This window comes from Lampris incognitus, chromosome 3, assembly GCF_029633865.1.
Source record: "Lampris incognitus isolate fLamInc1 chromosome 3, fLamInc1.hap2, whole genome shotgun sequence".
Classification (NCBI taxonomy): domain Eukaryota; kingdom Metazoa; phylum Chordata; class Actinopteri; order Lampriformes; family Lampridae; genus Lampris; species Lampris incognitus.
Window position 1 is genome coordinate 93688698 of NC_079213.1, and position 25501 is coordinate 93714198.

General features: G+C 43.6%; 1 protein-coding gene across 1 annotated transcript in view; it reads left to right on the forward strand.

The window, feature by feature from the left end:
• LOC130109900 (unconventional myosin-IXb) overlaps window positions 1-23857 on the forward strand; it is a 60868-nt gene extending 37011 nt beyond the window's left edge. The window contains 31 exon segments of the mRNA XM_056276865.1: window positions 133-254; window positions 665-806; window positions 1010-1205; window positions 1958-2033; window positions 8280-8393; window positions 9573-9612; window positions 9894-10016; window positions 10697-10777; window positions 11347-11457; window positions 11678-11800; window positions 11937-12086; window positions 13085-13245; window positions 13520-14737; window positions 14960-15035; window positions 15221-15333; window positions 16320-16438; window positions 17067-17260; window positions 17878-17985; window positions 18192-18362; window positions 18481-18522; window positions 18661-18772; window positions 18901-18974; window positions 19221-19413; window positions 19621-19749; window positions 20038-20143; window positions 20396-20527; window positions 20792-20915; window positions 21246-21296; window positions 22319-22434; window positions 22592-22748; window positions 23333-23857. Coding sequence (XP_056132840.1) covers window positions 133-254; window positions 665-806; window positions 1010-1205; window positions 1958-2033; window positions 8280-8393; window positions 9573-9612; window positions 9894-10016; window positions 10697-10777; window positions 11347-11457; window positions 11678-11800; window positions 11937-12086; window positions 13085-13245; window positions 13520-14737; window positions 14960-15035; window positions 15221-15333; window positions 16320-16438; window positions 17067-17260; window positions 17878-17985; window positions 18192-18362; window positions 18481-18522; window positions 18661-18772; window positions 18901-18974; window positions 19221-19413; window positions 19621-19749; window positions 20038-20143; window positions 20396-20527; window positions 20792-20915; window positions 21246-21296; window positions 22319-22434; window positions 22592-22748; window positions 23333-23857 — 5199 coding nt within the window.
• The last annotated feature ends 1644 nt before the right edge of the window (window positions 23858-25501 follow it).

The following is a 25501-nucleotide window of genomic DNA, read 5'->3' on the forward strand; positions in this document are numbered from 1 at the left end:
GGTCTGATAGACTTTTTGTCGAAAAAAAAGTCAGTTTATTTTTAAACCATAGTTTTATTGTGAATGTAGCATTAATCTCTATGATATCCCTAGCTTTTTTTTTTTACCAGAATGTTCTATCCTGTTCTCTAGGAAGAATACCAGGCAGAGGGCATTACCTGGCACAACATTGACTACACAGACAACGTTGGCTGTATTCACCTAATCAGCAAGAAGCCCACTGGACTGCTCTACCTGCTGGATGAGGAGAGCAAGTAAGCAAGACAAAAGCTTTATTTTTTACATCATATAGTTTTTGTCGTCTCGTCTTCATTTGTAGACTTCATTTTAAAAAAAAAAAATTTTTTTTGAGTAAGAGTGGGAACGTCATAATGAGGGTTCTCCTTTTGTTACTGGCTGCAGTATGGGGACCGTGTCTCCAGAGGTTAGCATAATTGCGGTTTTTGTTTGACATTTTAGTGTTGGTGTCTTTTTTATGGAATGATTTATGCCTGGAAATTGCAGTGAGGGGAGAAACAAAGATTAGTGAATTGTTTATTGAACCAGATTGAAAACAATAAGAGCACTTTTGTTGATCTCCCCCCGGCCTCCCTTTTCCTACGTTCCACCTGTACCCTCAACCACCTCTTTCTCTTCCCTTCTCTTTGTTTCTTTTATTTTCCAGTTTTCCCCATGCCACAGATAAAACCCTACTGGCCAAGTTCAAGCAGCAGCACCAAGGGAACAAGTACTTTGTTCCCACACCGGTCATGGAGCCTGCCTTTGTCATCCGCCACTTTGCTGGGAAGGTCAAGTATCAGCTCAAGGTAAGGAGGAACACTTGAGACTGTGCCTGGGTCAAGGAATTGTGGGAAACCTGTGGGATATTTAACAACCATTGGCTGTAACTACATCTACTTAGACATCTTGCCCTAAAATAGATCTAAGAACTTTTGTTGGTCCATTTTATTTGTGTGTGTGTCTGTGTTTGGTGTCTGTGAACATCCCACATGTTTTTTGAATCCATCAGGATTTCCGGGAGAAGAACACAGACCACATGCGTCCAGACATTGTGGCCCTTTTGCGGAGCAGTGACCGAGCATACGTACGCCAGCTCATCGGCATGGACCCGGTGGCCATGTTTCGGTGGGGCATCCTGCGTGCCACTGTTAGGGGCATGGCTGCCTTCAACGAGGCTGGCCGCCGCTGGGCTTCCAAAACTGCAGGTACACTGTCAGTGTAGTGTAATCATCCCAAATCTGCATCTAATAATATTGGCAAGTAAGCCTTGGCATTTGCTATAACCAGATGGGTGGCTTTTACCAACACAATGCAAAGAATGCATTGAAAGGGTGCTGAAGATTTATATTGTCTCATAACTTTTGCTGTGATTGACAACTCGTCTGAATTGTCCTACTACAGCTGGTCAAAAAAACACAAACAATCCCTTTCACACAAGTCACTTCAACCCGAGTCTGACTCTGACTTTTGTTGCACTGCTCATAGTTTTTGCAAGTCAGTTTTAGAAAATCACTGTGGAATGTGATATAAAGTATGTGTTAAGACCATAGATGGCTAAGGCTTTCAGAGTGCAGCGTATGCCATGGCTTCAGAGAATTACAGTTTGCAAATTTCTTTCCTTGGTAATTAGTCTTTTACACCAGGGCACTGAGGGTCATACAGGCCTGAAACCCAGGGCTTTTAGGAGATTTTGTCTTTTTTTTTGTCTTTTTTTTTTCTTCCTGCAAGCCTCATTCTTTCAGACTATTTTGGTACTGTCAGAAGTGGCCCATTGACGTAGGCAACTATTTTAATGTGGATTAGCAAGATTAAACAAAAAGACAGAAAACAAAACAAGAAAAATGATTGTAGTCATGTGTCCCTAGTTAGCCTTTTTCCTGACAGAAAACCTACTTTTGAGAAGTGTGTTGTTGTTTCTGTCAACAGTTAGTTGCATTTCTGTTTGTGTGTTCTGTAGGTGTTGTCCGCCGTACCTCAAGGACTCCATTAGGAGAGCTTCAAAGGTCCAATGCCCCTGTAGAGAGAATTTACAAGTAAGACTAGACACACACACACACACACACACACACACACACACACACACACACACACACACACACACACACACACACACCAGTAATTCAGAGGGACTAATTAGCTGGGAAACGGAGGCATAAGGCGTCTGATGTTTGCCGCCCAATGACTGCTGGAATAGGCTCCAGCGTCCCCGCGACCTTGAGAGCAGGATAAGCAGTTCAGATAATGGATGGATGGGTGTGTGTGTGTGTGTTTATATATATATAGATATATATATATAGATAGATAGATATAGATGGATATACATAGTGCTTTTTTACGGAAACCATCAATGGTGTTGATAAAAGTGCTCAAAAAATGACAAATAAGGAGCGGAATATTAAGATAGATGTAGGAAAAAACTAATACATTTCAGTACAAGCCTGTTTCGTGCATGATGCACTCATCAGCTGCCAATGTGATAAAACATTGTTGTTTTATCACATTGACACAGCTGATGATTGCTTAGGGCATGAAACAGGCTTGTACTGTCTGTTAAAGAATTTATTCGAATCACTGGATATATATCTTGATATTCCGCTCCTCATTTGTTGAGCACTTTTATCAACACCATTGATGATTTCCAAAAAGAAAAAACGCTATATATATATAAATAAAATTCAGTGAGTCAAGTAAATTCTTTGAGACAATACAAGCATGTTTCATGCCATAAGCAATCATCAGCTGGCGCTCCTTATTTATTGAGCACTTTCCCTACCATTGAGTGTTTCTTTTAACAAAGTTTTATATATATGTGTGTGTGTGTGTGTGTGTGTGTGTGTATGTATGTATATATATATATATATATATATATATATATATGTGTGTGTGTGTGTGTGCGTGTGCGTGCGTGCGTGCGTGCGTGCGTGCGTGTGTGTGTGTGTGAAGAAAAACACTTTAATATGGTCTTCTCACTTTCTTGTTGTTTTTCTACTTGTGACACGAATTTGGCAGGTGTCTTTGCCCTGAAGGCAAACTGCCAGTTTCCCTTAGATCACTGTCTGGCTCCCACAGCACCTATGGAGATAAAGCTCAAGAACCTGGCCTATTCACTCAATATTTTATTACCATAATGCTCGGCACTGTAGTACAAAAGGAATATCGTTTTCATAGGGATTAACAAACATTCTGCCATCTTGAACTGGTGATGTTTCCAACTATAGCATGCACCTTTCCACTATTGGTGCTCTCTATCCATGAGAAAATTTTCTACTTGAAAGGTGGACTTTGGGCCTTTCACCCTGTGGCACAGGAAGAGGTGAGAGGGGATTCAACTGTGATTGACACACCAAATACAGTAATTGCGTCCTGCGTTTTGTGAACCTTCGTGACACCATCCTGACATGTGAATCCTCTCCCACCTTATCCAGTCTGCCCATAGTCATTGTTTTTCTCCATCTTTCTGTGACCCTGGTGTGCGGTTCTCTCCTCTACCCTCCACAGACGAGCCTCTGTGCTCGATTTCTACTTTGATCATTCAGAGGAGCGCCCTCTAGAGGCCTTGGAAGACATCTTTGCTAGCTATGAGAGTAAGAAGTAAGTGAACTGGAGGACAGGAGAAGGGACTAAAGGCATGAGGTCAAGCAGGAGGGATGTAGTTTTTTATGGGTGGTAGATACTGATTTGTTCCTATTTTGAGTTTGCTCACATTAAAAAAAGGCACATAATCATAGCTCAGCGGCTTTGAAACTGATGAGTTGTCTGTCAAACAGATGTTCATTAATCTCTCTTCTTTTTTTTTTAAGAGTTTCAGATAGTCAATACACAAATGCGCTTCTGTAAATGTAACAGATAATGGGTAGTATTTTGTTTTACTGCAAGTGAGTTGTATAGAAGTATACGTATATGCTTGTTGTATCTAAGCCCCTGGAACAGGGGCTTATCTAAGCCCCTGGAACAGTGGCTTCTATCACTGTAATCACTGCAAAACTCTGTTACTTGGAGCCACAATAATCTCTCTTTACCCACATATATTATTCTTACTATAGAGCGAAGGAAAGTGTTTGCATTGGCCTGGTCTCATTAGCCACCCAGATTACTGACAAGGAGTGTTGGAAATGCACCCTCATCTACATACACACACAGAGGCCTCTAGTAAAATAGAACAATATGTGAGCCTTCTCAGAATTGAACCAAGCCAGGCAGAATGTACCAAATGATGGCCTTTCAGAAACATAGCCTCCCGTCTCATTTTCAGATCTGAAATGCCTTTGTTGGATTGATCTTGATGAATACTTGCATCATAAGTCAAACACCTCCAGTCTAGGCACCCTGGGGTGACAGTGGCTTCAGAAAGTGTTCCGACCCTTTCACTTTTTTCCACATTTAATGTTGTAGATTTAATTCTAAATGGATAGAATTGCCATTTTTGCCCATCAATCTTTACTCAATAAGCCATAATGACAAAGTGAAAGCTGTTTTTAGAATTTTTTGCAAATTTATTAATTAAAAATGGAAATCTCTATTTAAATATTCACACCCTTAATTTAGTAAGTCAAGTCAGTTTTATTTGTATAGCCCAATATCACAAATTTGCCTCAGTGGGCTTTACAGCAGTACAAAATCCTGTCCTTAGACCCTCGATAAGGAAAAACTCCCTAAAAAAAAAAAAGCCTTTAACGGAGAGAAAAAATAGGAAGAAGCCTCAGGGAGAGCAACACAGGAGGGATCTCTTTCCCAAGACGGACAGACGTGCAATGGATGTTGTGTGTACACAATTTAGAAAATACAACATTGAAAGAGGATAACAGTACTTTGTAGAAGCCCCTTTGGCAGCAATTACAGCTTCAAGTCTTTTTGGGTCAGTCTCTACAAGCTTTGCACACCTGGATTTCCACAGTTTATCCCCTTCTTTCTGGTTGATCCTCTCAAGCTCCGTCAGATTGGATAGGAAGTGTCTGTGAACCGCCATCTTCAGGTCTCTCCACAGATATTCTGTGGGGTTTAAGTCTTGAGTTTTGACTGTGTCACTCAAGGACAGTCAGAAACTTGTCCCCAGGCCAGTCCAGCATTGTCTTGGCTGTATGCTGCAGTCATTGTCATGCTAAAAGGTGAACCGTCACATGCACTCTGGAGCAAGTTTTCTTCAAGGGCCTCTGTATGTTGCTGCATTCATCCCTCCCTCAGTTCTGACCAGTCTCCCTGTCCCTGCCACTGAGAAACACCCCCATAGCATGACGCTGCCACCACCATGTTTCACCGTAGGGATGGTATTAGCCAGATGATGAACAGTGCCAGGTGTTCGCCAGACGTGGTGCTTGGAGTTCTTCCTTGAGTTCACTTTTGTCTCATCAGACCAGAGAATCTTTTTCATGTTCTCAGAATCCTTTAAATGCTGTTTAGCATGCCTTTCACTCAAGAGTGGCATCCGTCTAGGTCTAGCCACTCTACCATAAAGGCCTGAATGATGGAGTGCTGAGATGTTGTCCTTCTGGCAGGTTCTCCCATCTCTGCAGAAGACTTCCAAAGCTCTGTTAGAGTGACTGTTGAGTTCTTGGCCGCCTCCCTGACCCAAGGACCTTCTTGCCTGGTTACTCAGTTTGGCCAGACAGCCAACTGTAGGAAAAGTCCTGGTGATTCCAAACATTTTCTGTTTCCACTGTGCTCCTGGGAACACGCAAAGCTTTAGAAATGATGTTATACCCATTCCCTGATCTATGCCTCACCACAAGTTTATCACGGAGATTTATAGGAGTTCCTTGGACTTCATGGCTTAGTTTTGGCCTGACGTGCAGTGTGAATTGTGGGGCCTTATATACAGTGCATCCGGAAAGTATTCACACCCCTTCACTTTCCCCACATTTTGTTATGTTACAGCCTTATTCCAAAATGGATTAAATTCCTTTTTTTCTCATCAATCTACACACAATACCCCATAATGACAAAGTGAAAAAGGTTTTGTAGGAATTTTTGCAAATTTATTAAAGATAAAAAACTGAAATATTGCATATCCATAAGTATTCACACCCTTTGCTATGACACTCAAAATTAAGCTCAGGTTCATCATGTTTCCACTGATCATCCTTGAGATGTTTCTACATCTTGATTGGAGTCCGCCTGTAGTAAATTCAATTTATTGGACATGATTTGGAAAGGCATACACCTGTCTATATAAGGTCCCACTGTTGACAGTGCATGAGAAACAAGATTCTCTGGTCTGATGGAACCAAGATTGAACTCTTTGGCCTGAATGCCAAACGTCACGTCTGGAGGAAACCAGGCACCTCTCATCTCCTTGCTAATACCATCCCTACAGTGAAGCATGGTGGTGGCAGCATCATGCTGTGGGGATGTTTTTCAGCGGTAGGAATTGGGAGACTAGTCAGGATCGAGGGAAAGATGAATGGAGCAAAGTACAGAGAGATCCTTGATGAAAACCTGCTCCACAGCGCTCAGGACCTCAAACTGGGGCAAAGGTTTACCTTTCTACACGACAATGACCCTAAGCACACAGCCAAGACAATGAAGGAGTGGCTTTGGGACAAGTCTGTGAATGTCCTTGAGTGGCCCAGCCAGAGCCCAGACTTGAACCCCATTGAACATCTCTGGAAAGACCTGAAAATAGCTGTGCAGCGATGCTCCCCATCTAACCTTACAGAGCTCGAGAGGATGTGCAGAGAAGAATGGGAGAAATACCCCAAATATAGGTGTGCCAAGCTTGTAGCTTCATACCCAAGAAGACTTGAGGCTGTAATCGCTGCCAAGGGTGCCTCAACCAAGTACTGAGTAAAGGGTGTGAATACTTACGTACATGCAATATTTCAGTTTTTTATTTTTAATAAATTTGTAAAAATTTCTACAAAACCTTTTTCACTTTGTCATTATGGGGTATTGTATGTAGATTGATGAGAAAAAAAAGGAATTTAATCCATTTTGGAATAAGGCTGTAACATAACAAAATGTGGGGAAAGTGAAGGGGTGTGAATACTTTCCGGATGCACTGTACATAGGTGTGTCCATTCAATTTGCCACAGGTGGACTCCAGTCAAGTTCTAGTCACATCTAAAGGATAATTAAAGCAAACAGGATGCACCTGACCACAATTTGGAGTCCCACAGTAAAGGGTCTGAATACTTATGTAAATGAGAGATTTCCGTTTTTGATTTTTAATAAATTTACAAAAATGTCTGAAAACATGGTTTCACTTTGTCATTATGGGTTATTGAGTGTAGATTAATGGGCAAAAATGCCAATTTTATCCATTTAAAATTAAATTTACAACACAATAAAGTGTGTAAAAAGGGAAAGGTTTGAATACTTTCTGAAGCCACTGTATATCAGCTTAAATGCTTCCAGTCGCTTTCAGATCTGCAAACACTGAGACAAATATTGAGGTCTGGTTTCTTTCATGTGGCCATTCACATATTACCCATTCCTCTCCTGCCTGACCTCCCCTTTGTTAATGATCAGTAATGGGGTAAGTATAGACCAGCATTGCATGGACTTGGGTCTGAGACCTCAAAGCCGCTCCACATTAACTTCACCAGGCCCAGTTTCCAATGTAACCCCACTCCCAATCAAGGAACCCTGACTTCCAATAACACCAGTCCCTACTGAAGTACCACAAGTGAAAACAGCTTCCCCCGGTAACAGATAGCAAACATACAGCCAGTAACAACCCCAGCATGGAGACAAGATGGCCCACCACACTGAGCTTCAGCTCGGTTCTGCATGCTCACCATGACACTGGCAAGGCTGTCTGTGTGAATACTCCTCAACAACCACCATGTACCAGTCTTACTTCCTACGTCTGTCTTTCTCTCACTTTCACTCTCTCATTCACTTTTACTCTTCTTAGAGAGGACAAGGTAGCATGGTTGAGTGGTCTGTTGTGTTGGTGTCATTTCTATGTTTAAACGTGAATAGCGAGAGAACCCAAAGTGGATTATTCTCCCTGAGGAGCAGACCTGAGTTTGTTGGAGTTGAAGTTCCTCTCAATGCTCTAGACTCTCAACCATCCTGTAGCATTTGCTCCTCACCTGTGTAACGGGGCTCTTTGGTGGCGATCTATGTTTTCACTTCCAGGTTGTCTTAACATTGGTGTTTCACACCTGCTTTATATTTTTTTCCTTTCTTCTTTTTGCCTTTTTTAAAACATCCCATCATCCCTTCCCCTTCCATCTCTATCTCTCTCTCTCTCTCTCACTCTCTCTCTCTCTCCTACTCCTGCCCTCCGCACCACCCTTTCCCCCCCTTCCTCTCTATTGCTGTATATGTGTGATTAGGGACATGCATGCTCAGATCATCAGCTCCATAAAGGACTTGCAGCTGGATGGTGAGGATCCTCGCAGACTGCTGCAGTCCTTGGGTCGCCTCCGCTTCCCTCGACACATCCTCCAGTGAGTCTGCCAGCAGACAGACCAGGCATACCCCACCACCACCACTACCCCAACCTCCTTTCCAGTCCAGTCTAGTCTAGTCTAGTGCTCTTATGACCTTCTGACGTGGCTCAATTGAGCCCAGTGTGGCTTGTTTGCATCTGTGTAGGCTATTGCAGACTTTCCTTGTCCATCTTGACCTAGAACAGACCAGTTTAGTTCAGCCCAGCCCTCAGAATATTTTTAAAAGTTACCGTTGCATATTAAAAGCTTCAATTGAAGTCAAGTGTCATTTCATGTAATGCTAAGACTTATTGAAGGGTTTTAGATGCACCCTTTGTATAGATGACAGGCAAAAGATCAGCAGTGTTGATGACCACATGTTCATAAACAGCAGCACAACTGAACCTTGCAAGGTCAGCTGGAAAAAAGGTCCAACAGAGGAACCCAGGCTATAGTCATAAAATGAAAGACAAAAACTTACAAACCAGGAAGTGAAGCCAAGACTATAACCAAGGGTGGTTAACAGTCAGTGGTAGCATTAGCGTATGAAAAAAGTTAATGTTGTTGCTTGTGGGTTTAGTTTGTTGCTATTGCAAGAATACCATAAAATATTCTACCTAGTTAGTTGTGTTTTTTAAATATTTTGACCATTTTGAAGGCTGAAGGTATAACGCCTGTCTTAGCTGCATGTCTTAGCTATTGCATGAACAAAATAGTCCACATCGGGAATGTGTTGGCATGTGGGGCCGAGAGCATCTGTCTGAAGTTGGCCTGAGTGGTGATTAAGCATGTCGCAGTGTACTGTAAGATGTGCAGTTTGAGACATGGCAACAGTGGAATCATAAACCACACTGTAATGGAAAGCCCCTCATCTAGTCATGAAAGCCAGCGCATGAAAACAGGAATCGGTTGTTTGTATGGAGGTGGAAGTGATTGGCTGGCTGTATTCCACATCCCACCTCCCCACTGGCTCCCCCATCCCCACCATCCTTCCTCTCTCCTTTATTCAAACAATGCTTCTCTCCATCATTCATCCCATCATTCTAGGTCCAAACCTTCATCTCCTGACTGACCGACGGCGCATGATGAAGTCTCACCCACCTTACTAACCACCTCCCAAATCCTCCAACCTCAGGCATATTACTTCTGTCATTTTTTTTAACTCAGCACTCATCTACTCCCCCCCCTCCTCCACAGAAAAAACAAGAACACCAAACAGAAGCAGATCATCCCTAAGGTAAACCTGGTAACTGTGAGACAAGCTCTTATTCAGAGAGAGACAAACTAATGATACTTTGATATTACAGTTATAATCACATTAACTTGCCCTTACTATGATAATTAAAATGTTTTTCAGGTTTTGGTATACTTTGACAGTTCTTTTCAATTGAAGATTTCACACTGTTACGATCATCCATGACAGTGTAAAACACCTTGGTGGTGGCCTAGTGAACACAAAGTATTATGTAAAGCGATGACTGAACACAAATGACGTGGTGTTTAAACTTCTCCCTGCAGCACTTGCTTGACTCCCGGTCTCTGAAGTTCATTGTGGGCCTGACGCTACATGATCGCACCACCAAGTCTCTTCTCCACCTGCACAAGAAGAAGAAAACTCCCAGCATCAGCGCCCAGTTTCAGGTGACCTTACAATAAAACCCCACAATGTTATTTGCAGTATAAATTTTAATAAAGATATAAAGAGAGGCGACATGGTGGCGCAGTTGTTAGCGTGGTCACTCACAGCAAGAAGGTCCTGAGTTCGAGCCCCGGGGTAGTCCAATCTTGGGGGTTGTCACGGGTCATCCTGTGTTCTCCCCGTGTCTGCGTGGGTTTCCTCCGGGTGCTCCGGTTTCCTCTCACAGTCCAATGACATGTAGGTCAGGTGAATCGGCCATACTAAATTGTCCCTAGGTGTGAATGTGTGTGTGTGTGTGTGTCGGCCCTGTGATGGACAGGTGGCCTGTACAGGGTGTCTCTCCGCCTGCCGCCCAATGGGAACAGGCTCCAGCATCCCGTGACCCCGGTTGGGATAAGCGACTTGGACAGATGGATGGAAGATATGAAGAGAACCACCTTGTACTTTGTCTGGTTATTTGAAAACAGTTAGTCACATAGTATATCAAACAGAATGAGGAATAAAGGATGGAGCTCTATCCTTAAAAAAAAACAAAACACACACACACTTCTTTTAGACAATTTGAGTGCAGACCACTATCCCTTTTTTTTCCCAATATACGGTAAAAACCTTACTCTTTTTCATCAACTGTATCTTCCAACAGATCTCACACATTCAATGAGACCTCTTTTGTATTCCTCAGGCCTCTCTGACCAAACTCTTGGAAACACTGGGAAGAGCAGAGCCTTTCTTCATCCGCTGCATTCGCTCCAATGCTGAAAAGGTAAGGACTTGCCAGTGTCAATAACTGGTAATTGGAAAAACTGATTTATAAATACTGTACCAGTTATGTTTTTACTATGTTAGAGACTGCACAAGCTATCAAAAGGCATCAAAAAGGACAAATTCTGGAGTTTAACTATCAGAGTAAAAGTCTGTTTTCTCTAGTTAATTACAATTTTACTGAAGGAAGGATTTCTGTGACGGAAATCATACGGCGATGCAAATGTTAAACGGAGTAATTTTACTGTAGTATGTCATAAAATGTACTGTCATTCAACAACGAAAGTTTGTGACAAGAGTTTAGTATTAGAACTGCTATTAAGTATCACCAAAGTACACACACAAAGTACACAAAATCATACAAAGTATCAATCAAAGTATAAAATCAAAGACAGTTAACACAAAATGTTAAACAGTACTCGGCCCTAACAATGTAATGCTGATATAAAAGGACATCTTGTAAATGCTCAGTCCTTCTCAATCATAGTGATGATTTTGAGCAATAAAGGAAATTTTAACAGCTGGTAAGAACATAACAAATATGCTTCCCATGCCATTCTATATGAGCAGAAGGAGATGTTTCTGGATGAGGCCTTGGTGCTTCAGCAGCTGCGTTACACAGGCATGCTGGAGACGGTACGCATCAGGAGGTCAGGCTACGGAGCCAAGTTCACATTCCAGGTAAGGTTGGCCTACCAGACACCCCATGTAGCAATGATGCATTGTACTCTTGAAAATTATGTTGCACCTCATTTTCAACAGTGATGTCCATCCTCATACTGTTCATTTTATTATTCATCTCTGCCACAAATGATTCATTGAGATTTAAAGAACTCCCTTCACCAGCCTGTTTAGTTTGGGTTTTTTTTTTAAATATAATTTTGTTGTCTTGTCCCTCCAGGAGTTCATAGAGCAGTTCAGGGTCCTGCTGCCCCAGAACTCTAAAGTCTCCAAAGAGGATATCTCATTGCTGTTTGTGAAGATGGGCCTTGACCCCACCACCTACCAAATAGGCAAAACTAAGGTTGGCAACAAACTCCTGCTAATACTCGTGGTTGTGAGTTGTAAAATGTGCCATGATGTGAGATGTGTTTTTGTTGCAGCATTATTGGTGCATAGCAGCTCATACTGTCCCCTCCCTGTTGCGACTTTCTATACAGGTCTACCTGAAAGAGCCGGAGCGGCAGAAGCTACAGGACACACTGCACAAGGATGTGATGCGTAAAATCATCTTTCTACAGCGGTGGTTTAGAGCCCACCTGCAAAGGAAGGATTTCTTAGACATGAAGCTGGCAGCCACCTTAATCCAGGTAGCGATACATAACAATCAACAATATAGGGCTTGTTTTTAACGTTTCTGTCTGGGGAATTTTTAATTTATTGTAAATTGCATTGTATTGAGCTTCCCAATGCAACCAAATACTGGTGGCCACCAACCCACTTTAATTTGCAAAACTGTAAAACGTCCCACCTCCTTTAGTAGTTTTGCTATGGCCAATAAACTTTTGAGAAGGGCGTCTGGGTAGCATGGTGGTCTATTTCGTTGCCTACCAACACAGGGCTCGCTGGTTCGAATCCCCGTGTTGCCTCCGGCTTGGTCGGGCGTCCCTACAAACACAATTGGCCGTGTCTGCGGGTGGGAAGCCGGATGTGGGTATGTGTCTTGGTGACTGCACTCGCGCCTCCTCTGGTCGGCCGGGATGCCTGTTCAGGGGGGAGGGGGAACTGGGGGAAATACTGTGAGCCTCCCACACGCTACGTCCCCCTGGCAAAACTCCTCACTGTCAGGTGAAAAGAAGCAGCTGGCAACTCCACATGTATCGGAGAAGGCATGTGGTAGCCTGCAGTCCCCCCGAATCAGCAGAGGGGGTCGAGCAGCAACTGGGACTGCTCGGGAAATAGGGTAATTGGCCAAGTACAATTGGGGATAAAAGGGGGGGGTCCATTTTAACCTCAGTTTTCACACCAACATGGTGAACACACTCAGGATAGTGTGAATCTATTGAACAGTCTCCCCAGCAACACCTCTTAACAATTTCCCTTTATTTTAGCTATGTCTTATGGCAGAAGGCGATTAGCATTTTCCATTCGCTTTACCCAACCAGATTTTCTCGGACTGCCAGCAGATTCAAACAAGCCGTCATGGGCTCACAAATCCACTTCTATAATCTCCACAATCACTGCTTGCCCCCTTTTAGTAATACTTAAATCAGTATATTAATTTTGTTTATGTTTCAATGTATGTTGTTTCTTTAGAAGAATGGGCATGTACTGTGCTCTTAACAGCCACTCTTGCTCCCCCCTTAAGCGCTCATGGCGAAGGTACTACGAAGAGGATCGGAGGCAGCGAGCAGCCATTCTGATCCAGGCCATGTGGAGGGGATCCAGGCAGAGGGCACATTACCAGCACCATAGACAAGGCATCACTAAGATACAAGCCCTAGTCAGAGGGCACTCGGCACGCAGGAGGTAACAACACCCAGACACTTGTGCAGATTGTGTTCAGATTGTTTCCAGCACAGATTTTTTATATTCGGTATAGTGTTAAAAGTATGTCTGAAACATCTATAAATCAGATGAGTGATGAATTTCTGTTTACAGAATTGTCATAGATAATGAATCATAGATACCTGAAATGTAATGTAAGAAACCCTGGCCAAAGGATTTTTGTATTGCTCAGTGTTAATATTCATATCAAGATAAGGATGTATGACAGTCCTTTCTCTACTATCTTTTTGCACAGGTGCCATTCCATGCGTGAGGAGAGAAGGAAAAAGGAGGAGGAAGTGGAGGCTTGTATGAGAGCAGAAGAGGAGGAAGCAAGGAGGAGAGCTGAAGAGGAGGCAGCCAGGCTAGCAAGGGAGGCCGAAGAAGAGGCAGTGAGAGAGGAAGAAGAGGAGAGACTACGGCAGGAGGAGGAGAGGAAAGCAAGGGAGAAAGCAGTGGAAGATGAGATAGCAAGGCTAAAGCAAGCAGACAGCGTGGAGGTAGAACCTCAAACCAGGGAGGATCCAGATATCGAACTAGTCACAGAAGAGACATTGGATGAACGCCAACAAGAGAATAGCACCCCTGCCTTGGGGACAGAGGAGGAGAAAGGAGCAGAGGATGGAGAGGCTGCAGCCAGTTTACCAGAGGAGGAAGAAATGAAAAGAGAAGACTTGGATGAGGAGGATGAAGGGCTGGGAGAGGAGGAGGATGGCGGCGACTCTTCATCCCCTAGATCTGACATGGAGACCAACGGTACTCTGACTGGCACCGAAAACCAGCTGGATGAGGAAGAGGAGGAGGAGGAAGATGTGGAGAATCAGGTACTGAGAGAGTCAGAATTGAACCCAGCCACTCCTGATGATTGGGTGAACTCCGAGGTAGCTGTGCTTCCCCCATCTCCAGAAAAGAGCTTAGTTACCCACCACGCCACTCCAGGCTCTATCCCCATGCCTCCCCAGCAGCAGCAAAAAAGGACACGACCTGTCCCGGTCCACAAGGGTCAAGCCTCCAGGAGCCAGGAAAAGAGAGAACAGAGGAGACGGAGGGGGCTGGAGCACAACCAGAGGGAGACTGCACGAGCCGCCTCCACCTCAGCTATCGACAAGGAGGAATCTTCTCCGCCAAGAGGCAAAAGCCAACAGGCCGCCAGGCAGAAGGAGCGGACAGAAAGCAAACAGCTGGATCACTACGAATTTGTGCACAAGAAGAAGAATGGCGCTAATTCTCCTTCTCCTCCTTCTCCTGTCGGTCCTGTTCGTCCGTCTACGCTGGCGTTGCAGCCATCCGACTCGGGTGCTGAGAGGAATGGCCACGGGGAAGCCGCAGGTGCACCAACCCTGCAGCGCCGTCCTGGAGGGATAAAGGAGAAGCCAGAGAAGTGGAGGGACTGGAAGAATGATGGCGGACGCATGGAGAACATCAGCCCCCCACCGCCACACTCCACTGAACATCGCAAGAAAAAACATTCACAGTAGGCCTTCTCTGTCTGTCACATCATCACATGTACCTCTATTTTAAGCTCCAGATACTTTTTTGTGTTTGACCATTGCTAGAGGAGATGTGCTAGATCTCCAGTTACAAACATTTGTGTGTAATTTTTGTGTGTAGAAAATTGCTAATGTAACTGACACCAGTGTTTCCACCTCTTCATCATCAGTGGATTTGAATCTTATCTCCGTACCTCTATCTGCAGGAGTTTCACCGCTTCCTCATCCCTAGACAGCTTGTCTCCAGGATCTGAGGGCGCTGGTGCCATATCAACTAGAGAGGTAATACTGTAAATGCATTTTAATTAACCATTTAGTCTTTTTATGTTCAAATGTAAATTCTTGTTAAGCCAAAGTGTTCCCAGAAATCAGCTTTTTATTGGTGTCTTTAAGAATTTCTCATTTCCAGATCTAATTCTTATCTAATTCAGCGCCTCCTTAACAAGGCCCTGTTCTTTGCTATACAGGTGTTCTGCCCTACAGAGAGCCAACCTGACAGGTCGAAGGGCGGCTCCTTCAGAAGGAGGCACCAAGATGGCTCAAGTCACCAGGACCCTGCCGTCCCATCCACCCCTGAGAGGTACTCTTGCCTTGGCCCTAAACTGGACTCACCAATGCTGGTGATGGCACTACATATAGTTGTTGTGGAGAGTTACAAGAGGCAGCAGCAAGTGTTACACATCCATTGACATATAGGCTGTTGTACTGTTTTGGAAATATCGTAACTCTAAGATAATGGAGTCAACTGAAGCCTTATTTCGTCATTGCTGTGTCTATACTGTGGTTATTGGGCACTATAGCAAGTTACTGGGGCACGTTTATGTTGTAGAAGGATGGCATTGTGAGGGAAACCCATGCATGATAAATCCTTGACTGTCGCATCTTAACCTGCTAGGAGGTCTGTCTCAGCCAGATGGCTCATGGGAAAACAGTTTTTCTTGTGTAATCAAACATGCCCTGGCTCCATCATGTGGCGTTACGCACACTCTCCCTTAACCATATATGTAGCTACATAGACGGTTTGTTTTGGGAAAGAGACATGATTGCGGAAATTCCTGATAACTGAATTTACTTTGAATGGATTGGCTCGTGCTCCAGAAATGCATGAGTGCGTGAGGTTCACTCGATGGGCCCAGAGATTTATCAGACGGAGGAATCAACTGGAATGCTTTGTTTTAATTTGTTTTTGTAGCCATGGTGATTCAGTTGGAGCAGAGTGTGAATATGGGGCACTGTAAGGACAGAGTCTCTCTCAATAATATAGACTAGAATAATGGAATAATACTCAATGCATGGGTTAGACCATATACCTACCCTCTCAGTTATGGTTAGATGTACACTATCTGTTTTGTCATACTCTCACCAAGAAAATACTGTACAATTAAGACAAGAAAACTTTATCTGCCTTTAGAAATTGAGTCTACTCTGAAAATCAAATGTGTCCCTGCACGTGGCTTGAACACAAGTCCACAAATGTTATGAGATCATGCTATTAAACTTGAACTCTGTTTTTGCTTTCCTCTGTTCAATTCTTAAAAGCGTGGTTTGTGTTTGTGTGTCATGCAGGTCATCAGGTTTCCTGAGCAGGATCTTGAAAAAGCGACCTCACAAGGAGGCCCAGACTCCGGACGATGGAGATTTGACCATGGCTCAGGCCCTAAATGAAAAGCCAGTCGGAGGGGAAGGTAATTATTCCACAGAGGGAAACTGTGCTGGTGTCCATATGTGCTGCTCTCCCCCTGTCAAAGATTTGAGATTTGCGCATCTGGGGCTCGGGGAGGAGACACCATTTAGAAATGTCAGAGTGTCGTTTTTTTGTGTAGACTCTTTTACAGGATGTTGATACAGGGATGTGAGTCTTTGGGGGAATGACTTGTTCTTGACATGGAAACCCTTTTCACTGTAAAGGAGGAAATTGTCAAAACTGCGACTCCAGCTTTATTTAAACCCACCTACTCTGGAATCAAAGGTGCATTACTTGTGTAATTCACTGTAGAGCCTTCAGCAAACTGCCGCACTACGCCTGTAGGAGTGAGACATGAAAAGAAAACACAGGTGTATTATTATTATTCCAAAGGCTTAACTAATCATGCTGTTTGTTTTCTGGGTAAACAGTGACCCTGTGCTGGATCACACTCAATGGCAACAGCACTTGGAGGTGCTCAGGATTCTGTTTCCATTACGCTGTCAACACATACAGAACATTCTGCGTTGGTTCGAGTTTAGATTGAGAGGAGAAGTGGAAAGCGAATGAATAAAACCATTGAAAAGTACATAAGAATTTGTCTCATTTTGTGATGACCTGCCTTTCAGCCCCCGCTCCTGGACACCCATCTCGCTCCCACTCTCAGTCACACGGGGACCCCCCCGGTAAAGGTTTGAGCCGCAACCCCACCATAAAGATCAGCCGAGCCACGCGGGTGTCTGAACAGTGGAATGCCTCGTTGGACCGAGAGATCACAAACACCAATGAGCTACGGCACCTTGATGAGTTTCTGGGCAACCAGGTACACTGAGCACTGCACTGTGTGGGGCCTCTAGTAGTAGTAATGGAGGTGATAAGAAAGGCTGAAGCACGAAAAAAATTTGACATCCTCTGAGATATCACTGGGAATGGTATGTTCCAAAAAAAAAAGATAAATGAAAAATTGAAAAGCTACATCTCTTAGATTTCCATCAAACTATTCTTCATTTAATTTGAAGTTGGGAACAACAAAAGCTGGCTGTAAACACCAAAATATAGGGCAACAAAATAAAAAATCCAGAATTTGGGGATATTTTTACATTTACTTAAGGTGGGAAAAGTTAACTTTCCCATCAAACAACAACAATGAGTCATTTCAATTTCTCCAGTGGCAAATAAATGTTGTCAAACCTTATCTTTTACGATTTTTTTCCTGAACACAGGGAGATCATTTAAATCCAAACCAGATAATGCAGGCGCTAATAGAAATATGTTTTGAGTCTCATTTGAATATTTTCATCTTTTCAACCAGACTCATAAGGTTTGTTTAATCTTTAGATGGAACCATGGCTTCAGTATTGTTGGAATAAACAGCTCTTGGTTCAGCAGTTCAGTGAGTGTGTGCGTTTTGTCAATGGGTCTCTGCCTTTGTCTGTGCAGGTGAATGACTTCCGCTCAAGAGGAAAGCAGCTGTCTGCCACAGAAGCCATCTTTGTTACAGCCACCATGCAGTTCAGAGAGACCGTCAAGGCCATGTACTCGCTTCCAGTGAGTCCATGCAAAGAGAGAGAGACACACACACACACACACACACACACACACACACACACACACACACACACACACACACACACACACACACACACACACACACCTGTTGTCTTCTCCATGTTCTGCTCTCATTTGCTTCTCCTCTCCTCTCCTCTCCACTCCCTCTTCCTCTTCATATCCTCTTCTCGCTTAACCTTAACCAGAAACTCACTATTGGCTACAAGGGTCTGATGAAAGGTTACCAGAATAGAGTGATTCATCTTGCGGGGGACACGCAGAAAGGCGAGGTCCAGCTGGTGGTCAACCTGTTCCAGTCAGTGTTAGATGGTTTCATCAGAGGAGAAATAAAGAAGGAAGAGGCTGAACCCGCCAAGGTGAGGCAACACAGTCCAGACACAATCACTCAGATTTACAGTTACTCTTAATTAGTTAAGTAGTTCACAAATAAATTGAATAACCAGTGTGTTTACGCTCCTGCTTTCTGTGTTTCAGCCTGCTAAAGCTAGGAAAAAGAGGCGGAAAAAAGATAAGAGTGTAAGTATGCCACATTGAGAGTGGCTTTGAGTGTGACCTGTTTGATTTCTCTTCCTCTACTTATAGAAACGCCAACTACAAAATGGCAACTTATCATAGATCAGGCATCATAATTAATTGACTTGATTGTCTCAATAGATGGAGAGCCCTTTGGACCATGTATTTAGCAACTATCAGGTCAACATCATGCAGTCATGTGACCAGTGCAGTTCCTACATCTGGGGCATGGAAAAGGCCTACATGTGTAGCTGTGAGTTTTACTTTCAAATATGGCTTTTGTTCTTTTCATCTGTGTTCAAATCCGCCCCCAAAACCTGAAAATGTCATACATCTGTTCTAATTTAGTGATTTTTTCTTTATGCACTTGTTGTTTTCTAGATTGCAAAATGGTATGCCACAAGAAGTGCCTTTGCAAAATCGTCACTGACTGTTCCACCTTCTGTGTCAAAAAGGTAAATGTCAGTTATCGGGAAAAGTAGGGAAGACACACATTTGAATCAAGGTGTGGGTTGATGTGCCCGTTGATGTCATACTTTAAATAGAACTTAAATTGTAAAGGTTTATTCTATATCTGTATTCTGAGTTAGAAGGGTGTAGCTAACATTCTCGATTCAAGTGTCTTTGATTTGAACATAATTGTATTTTACAGTATCAGCGATTGTAAGTGGCTGATAAGTACTGTCCGGTTCTGTCTCCAGAGCGACGAGGAGTCCGGGGGCCAGCACTTTGGTGTGCGTGTGTGCCACTTGATCAGCGACAAGAACCCATTGCCCATGGTACTGGAGATGATGCTGGAGCACGTGGAGATGAATGGCCTCTACACCGAGGGCATCTACCGCAAGTCTGGCTCTGCCAACCGAATGAAGGAGCTACACCAGCGCCTGGAGACTGGTTAGTCCCATTGACATAATAATGACTGACAGTGTCCCAAAAAAAAAAAAATTTTTTTCTGGACAAAATTTCAAATGAACGGCTCCATCCCATTTAATTTGTTTAATTAAAGATAACCTCCGTACTTTAACTCCTAAATGCACATATTAAATTATGTGTGGGTTTCTTTGCTGATTTTGTGTCAGTGATGTCATTGTTATTGTTTAGATCCCCATACAATTTGCCTAGAGGACTACCCCATCCACACGGTGACAGGCCTGGTAAAACAGTGGTTGAGAGAGCTGCCTGACCCCCTCATGACTTTCACACATTACAATGACTTCCTGCGTGCTGTTGGTAAGGACATCTGTGTCCACTAGGTTGCAGTGTTTATTAATAAAGAGAATGTGGGCTTTTCTCCTAAAAATTTGCCTTTCTGTGATTTATGAGTAATTATTCAAGTGTTTTGTTAACTATAGTGTTAGGTAGTCGATAAAAGAAGCCAAACTTTGGAAGTGACTGTAAAAATATTTTTTATTTAACAAGAATTTTTTTTTTAAATCAAAAAAATTTGACAGTTGGTAGACTGCTATTTATTATAAATTGTAAGAAATTACAAACTATGCCCTATTTTCTCCTGTGTAGAGCTTCCAGAGAAGCAAGAACAGCTTCATGCTATCTACAAGGTGCTGGAGGAGCTCCCGACACCAAACTTTAACACTTTGGAGAGACTCATCTTCCATCTTGTTAGGTAGGGACTCTGTCAGTGCTGTCTCATTTATCTCAGTGCACTGTAAGATTGTGGAGTTTTCACTCCAGTGAGGCCATCTGTGCTTACATTGTATTATAAGAATTGTATACTTTGTGTTTTTGAGAAGTGCTCTTCAAAATAAAGATTATAACGGCTATAATGATTATCATTAACTTGTTTTTCTTTTGTCTAAAGATGTGGTTTTTTTTTTTTTTTTTAATTTATTTATTTATTTACGCTTTTTTCTTGCAGAGTGTCTAAAGAGGAGGCTCACAATCGCATGTCTCCTAACTCTCTAGCCATAGTCTTTGCCCCCTGTATCCTGCGCTGCCCAGACAGTGCTGACCCACTGATGAGCATGAAGGACGTTGCCAAAACCACCACGTAAGGCCGCCATAGCCACATAGACTTAAGATATGTCTTATAAATCTTAGCCAGGGATGAGCTGAGCTCAGTATTAAATTCATATAAATTGCAGATTAATTTTTTTAATGCTCAGTTTTTGTCTTTTTTTTTTTGTCTTTTTTTTTTGTCCACTGTACTTCAGTGCACATGTTGCACTGTATCACATAACACAATACAACATGTGCATAATCACTGTATACTGTTTGCTGCTGTGACGTGAGGTGTTGTCTTGTCCTTCTGCAGGTGTGTGGAGATTCTGATTAATGAGCAGATCAGACGCTACAATGAGAAGATGGAGGAGATAGAGCAGCTTGAGTATGCCGAGACTCTGGCTTTCAACCAGCTCAAACTCAAGAGACAGAACACGGTAAGGAAGAGTCCCAAGACCTATACTGGACCTGCCTCGCTTGCTCCAGTGTGGTCTGGATGCTTCAGGGCATAAAGTAACAGTGAAAAGCTGATGAGAGGTTTGCCTCAGGTTACAAGAGGCAGCCTCATTTGAGGATGGAACTGAAACTCATCAAGTTTCATTTCATACAAAACTGATTTATTTAACCATGTCCTTGTCCCAACTCTCCTTCCTTGTGTAGTCACTGTGAGGATCATGATCAGATCAACATGTCCATCCTAGTATTAGGTATTTGCTGCTGTTGTGGTCACATGGGTAACATGGCCAATGTTCCTTGTCTCTCTTTAGCACTACTGGCATTTACCTCTCAGGTTCTCAGCTCCTTACAAAGGAGTGGTGGTATGTATCATTCAGCATCAAGCACTCCCAGTAGTTCCAGTAGATGTAGTGGTGTGTATTTTTGTGTGTGTGCCATGCTGCAGTGTCTGTGCATGGCATGTAGAAATGGGTGACCTGTGTCCTCCCCTCCCCCCCTTCTGTTGTCCTCCCCCTTTGCTGACTCCTTTTTCTTACTAACTGGTAGTTGTGCATGACTATCCTATTGTGGTTCAGGTTCTGTTTGTAATGTGATGGTTTAATCTGTTTTCTTCTGTTATCCTTTTTAAATGCAAGGCTGTAATTAAAAGGTGACTCTCGGTTGACTTCTTTGGTAGTTGCCTTGACATTTCGGAGACCACAGCATGACTCTCATAGCATCACCTAGCGGGAGACGCTGTTGGGTTCATACTGTGGGACTTGACACAAAATGGGTAGTTTGTGGTAAGACAAATGTAGCGCTTTGAATGCCATGCTAGTCACATAGAAGGTTCTGCTGTAGAGCAGCAAAGTTTTTGCGGGAGTCTTAACTTGTTTTTCCTAACCTTGAGTCTTGAAACAGCTCTTTGAAATGATTCAAAACTGGCAGTTTGTCCATCTAAACTTGCACTGGATTTGAAGGTTTTCTGTACGCTGAATGGGAGGATGTGAATGATGCCGTTCAGTAGTTTCATGTCATTGTATCTCTATTCCCCTTTTCTCTTGGAAATGTTATCGTGTGTCACAGAAGGGCTGCTAGAATGACATGCTGCAATTGCATGACTTGACACAGGCACCATCCACCTTGCTCCCCCCTCTTTTCCTCTTGGTTAACTAACAAAGGGTACAGAGCTCAGGCCTGGGTCAAAATCACGTTTGATTTCTTAATTATTTAATTATAACTAATGGACTTTTTCAGATCTATCATAAAGTACCCCATCCAGTGAGGTGAACATTCAGGGAGGAAGGTTTCTTATAAGAAAGTAAACTGTGTTTTGACCTAGCTCTGCTGTTACCAGCTCTAGTCCAGGGTACAAGTTTGTGTGATGGTCTGTCTATTTCTGCAGATGCATGAGAAGGCACGTTCGGATCTGAGTGTGGTACCGAAGAAGGAGCCTCTGGACTCTGACACAGAAGCTGAGAAGAACCTGGTGGAAAGCATTAAGTCTTTTAAGCAGAAGAAGTAAGGATGGTCTCATTTTGTCTGTTTGTGGCGTGAACATGTACTGTCATTGCCTCCCCCCACACTCACACACAAATATCTCAATCTCATTCCAGTATATCTATATCTGTCATTCAGCTTGTTTATCTGCTAATATTTCTCTGATCCCCTCATCTAGGGAGGACCTGGCGTACCGACTGCCGGAGCTGGAGCAGCCTGGCTCCGACCAGGAGAACCTTGATTCCGAGGCCTCGTTGAGCTCAGAGAGCCTTCTGGAGGAGCAACAGCGCTGTTCTGCTCATGGCTCAGAGACCGAAGGTCAGTATTAAGGTCCAGTTTGGCCTTCACTTCCTTCTAACCGTTTCTCTCACTCACCTGTGGGTTTCTGACCAGTCCATGGGTCCGCTGGCTTGGGCCCTTCCTGTCTTTTGTGGTGCAGGTCTGGACCAGTGATGGTGATGGTGGCGGTGGCTGTCTACTCTTTAGCGAAGTAGGTTGGAGGAACAGCGGCCGTGTGTTTGTGTCAGTCTGTCTGTGTGTGTGTAACGCCGTCTAATTATGCATGTCCGTCACAAAGCAGCATGCCAAATCTTTGTCCAAAGTGAACTAATTGAACACTAGAAACACCATAGCAAAGCAATAAAGCAGTTTCATGGAACCTTTCCTTAATTATCGGGCCAACAGACTGGAGTGTTTCTCAACAAAAAGTAAAATGCTTGGCTTTATTTTGATCAGTGAACACGGCTTTTGGTGGTTTACATGGTTGCATGGTCTTCTGTAAATATTCGCCCTTTCAGGATGGCTTTGCTTAACTCTTTTGAGTTTATGCGAGAAGAGCATAGTTGTCCTGCCTTCCTCCTGACTCTTCTTCTCGTCTCCACTCTTCCTCTGTCTTCTTCCAGGACGAATTTGCCCCCAGCTGAAGAGATCCAAGCCAGCCTGCCCTCCTAAACCCTCAGACCTGGTGCTACGAATTAAACCCCCCGATGGGCGTGACTGCCTGCCAAACTTCAGCCCTGTTGGCTCCTCCTCCTCTGTGTCCAGCTGCTCCTCTTCCACCTCAGTGTTCTCCAGTGCCTCCTCCAGGCATCCACTGCAGCGTCGCATCCCCATCAGCCCGGGCACAGCCAAATTCTTCCCGAGCACCCGCTCCCAATCTCCTGCCTCACGCCCGGCACGTGCCCTTACGCATCCTGAAAGTCGAGGATTTAAACAGTTGGTTAGGCGCCGGCCTGGATGCCATAAAGACGGCACTCAGTCCCTGTACATTGAAAATCCAGACTGTGACATGTCACCCTATTCCTCCTGTCCCCCCTCCACCTCCTCCTCGTCCATCTCCATGGTTACACCTTCTCCTCAGTCGTAGCAATCACAGAGACAAACTTCCCCCAACAGAGGCCAGAGACTGTTTTCTGAGCCAGACATACCGGAGGATGAGGTCTGACGAGGGAAGGATTGGAAAGGCCTATCTCACAGAAATGAAGAGACTGGCTGGCAAATGTCTCCCAGTAGACAGCCCAACAGAAAAGGAACTTGAATAAAAAAAATTAAAAACAATGCAACAAAACAGCATGTCTAAATATCACATATGACGAGTGAAGTAGATGGCTTTTAGAGAGCCAGGAGGGAATAGGACAAAGGGACCACAGTAGAGATTTCATGGTATTGAATGGACGTGAGTAAACATAAGGTACACTGTATCTATATTGGGTCAGCAAAGGAGAACTGTAAAGAGACAAAATGGAGGCTTTTATAGTCGCTGTCATCACGGGAGCTAATCGAGGAACTGTGCATTTGTTAAAACTCTTGTTGTCCTTTGACAATGAACATAGCAGGACATGATGTCTCCAAGCACTTTTTTTTCTATCATTATTAATATATTGTGTTACTATCAAGAAATTAAGTTGGATGTGGGCCGTATTTATGTCGGCCTCATAATGGACCTGATGGACCTGTATTTTTGTTCTCTGTTTTTTGTTTTTTATTTTTTCCCACAGACATATTTGTCCTAATTCAAGGAATCATTGCAGATCATAATTGCACCTTCCCATCCCTTTAGCTCTCCAAATGAGCAAGTCAAGCCAGTGTGCTCATTGAAATGTAGACTAGTGCCTTGACTTTGTACTGTAAGTTGACAGTGTCCAGACTTATTGGTTCTTTTTACCTGTAATCTTTTTGGAACCGGGGTTTGGGGATGAAAGTTTTGTATGCTCATTTAGTATTTCTCATACCGAACCGGCTCAAGTTTGGAACAACAAGGACCTAACACACCCACACAAGCACACATTGTGAATGTTGTTCTGGTTGCCTTAATCATAACGGTCTCACTCCTTCAACTTTAACCCGCTGCACAACACAGTATAGAATGGAACAAAACGAATTTGCTTTTACATAGCAAAGGGAAATGGGAGCAGCACATGCCACTTTTCCCTAGGATTGAAGAGTACACCTGCCTGACCAAGGAACAAGGGCTGCAACGAAATGTCTTGTAAAGCCCAAAATGCCTTGACCTTACTTTCTCTCTCTTATTATGACCATCGCTTCGCCCTGCTGTACTGTACCTGCCATTTTCAAGGGGATGGCAGTTTCCGCAACTTGCCATAATTTGCAGACTCTGCTGACACATGGTGTTTTTTGGCCCACTGTGTATGATACATAATACTAACGTTCCTCTCACACTGCTGTTGAATGCTGTTTGTCTGTTTGGAGTATGAGGACGATATTGTGTAGATGTTTAACAGGGAGCGAGTGGTTGGGACTGAATGATGTATGTTGTAACAGTTACTATTAACAGGACAATAAAGTACATGATGCTTGTAACCACTGTGTCGTGTGTTTTTGACTTTGCATCACCTGCGATGCTGTTTTTATCTTTAAAATTCAGTTTGCTTGAACGTTTTGTTATATCTCAGTTCTCAACCCCCCCCCTTTTTTTCCACCCCAATTGTACCCGGCCAATTACCCCACTCTTCCAAACCTTCCCGGTCGCTGCTCCACCACCTCTGATGATTCGGGGAGGGCTGCAGACTACCTCATGCCTCCTGCGATACATATGGAGTCGCCAGCTGCTTCTTTTCACCTGACAGTG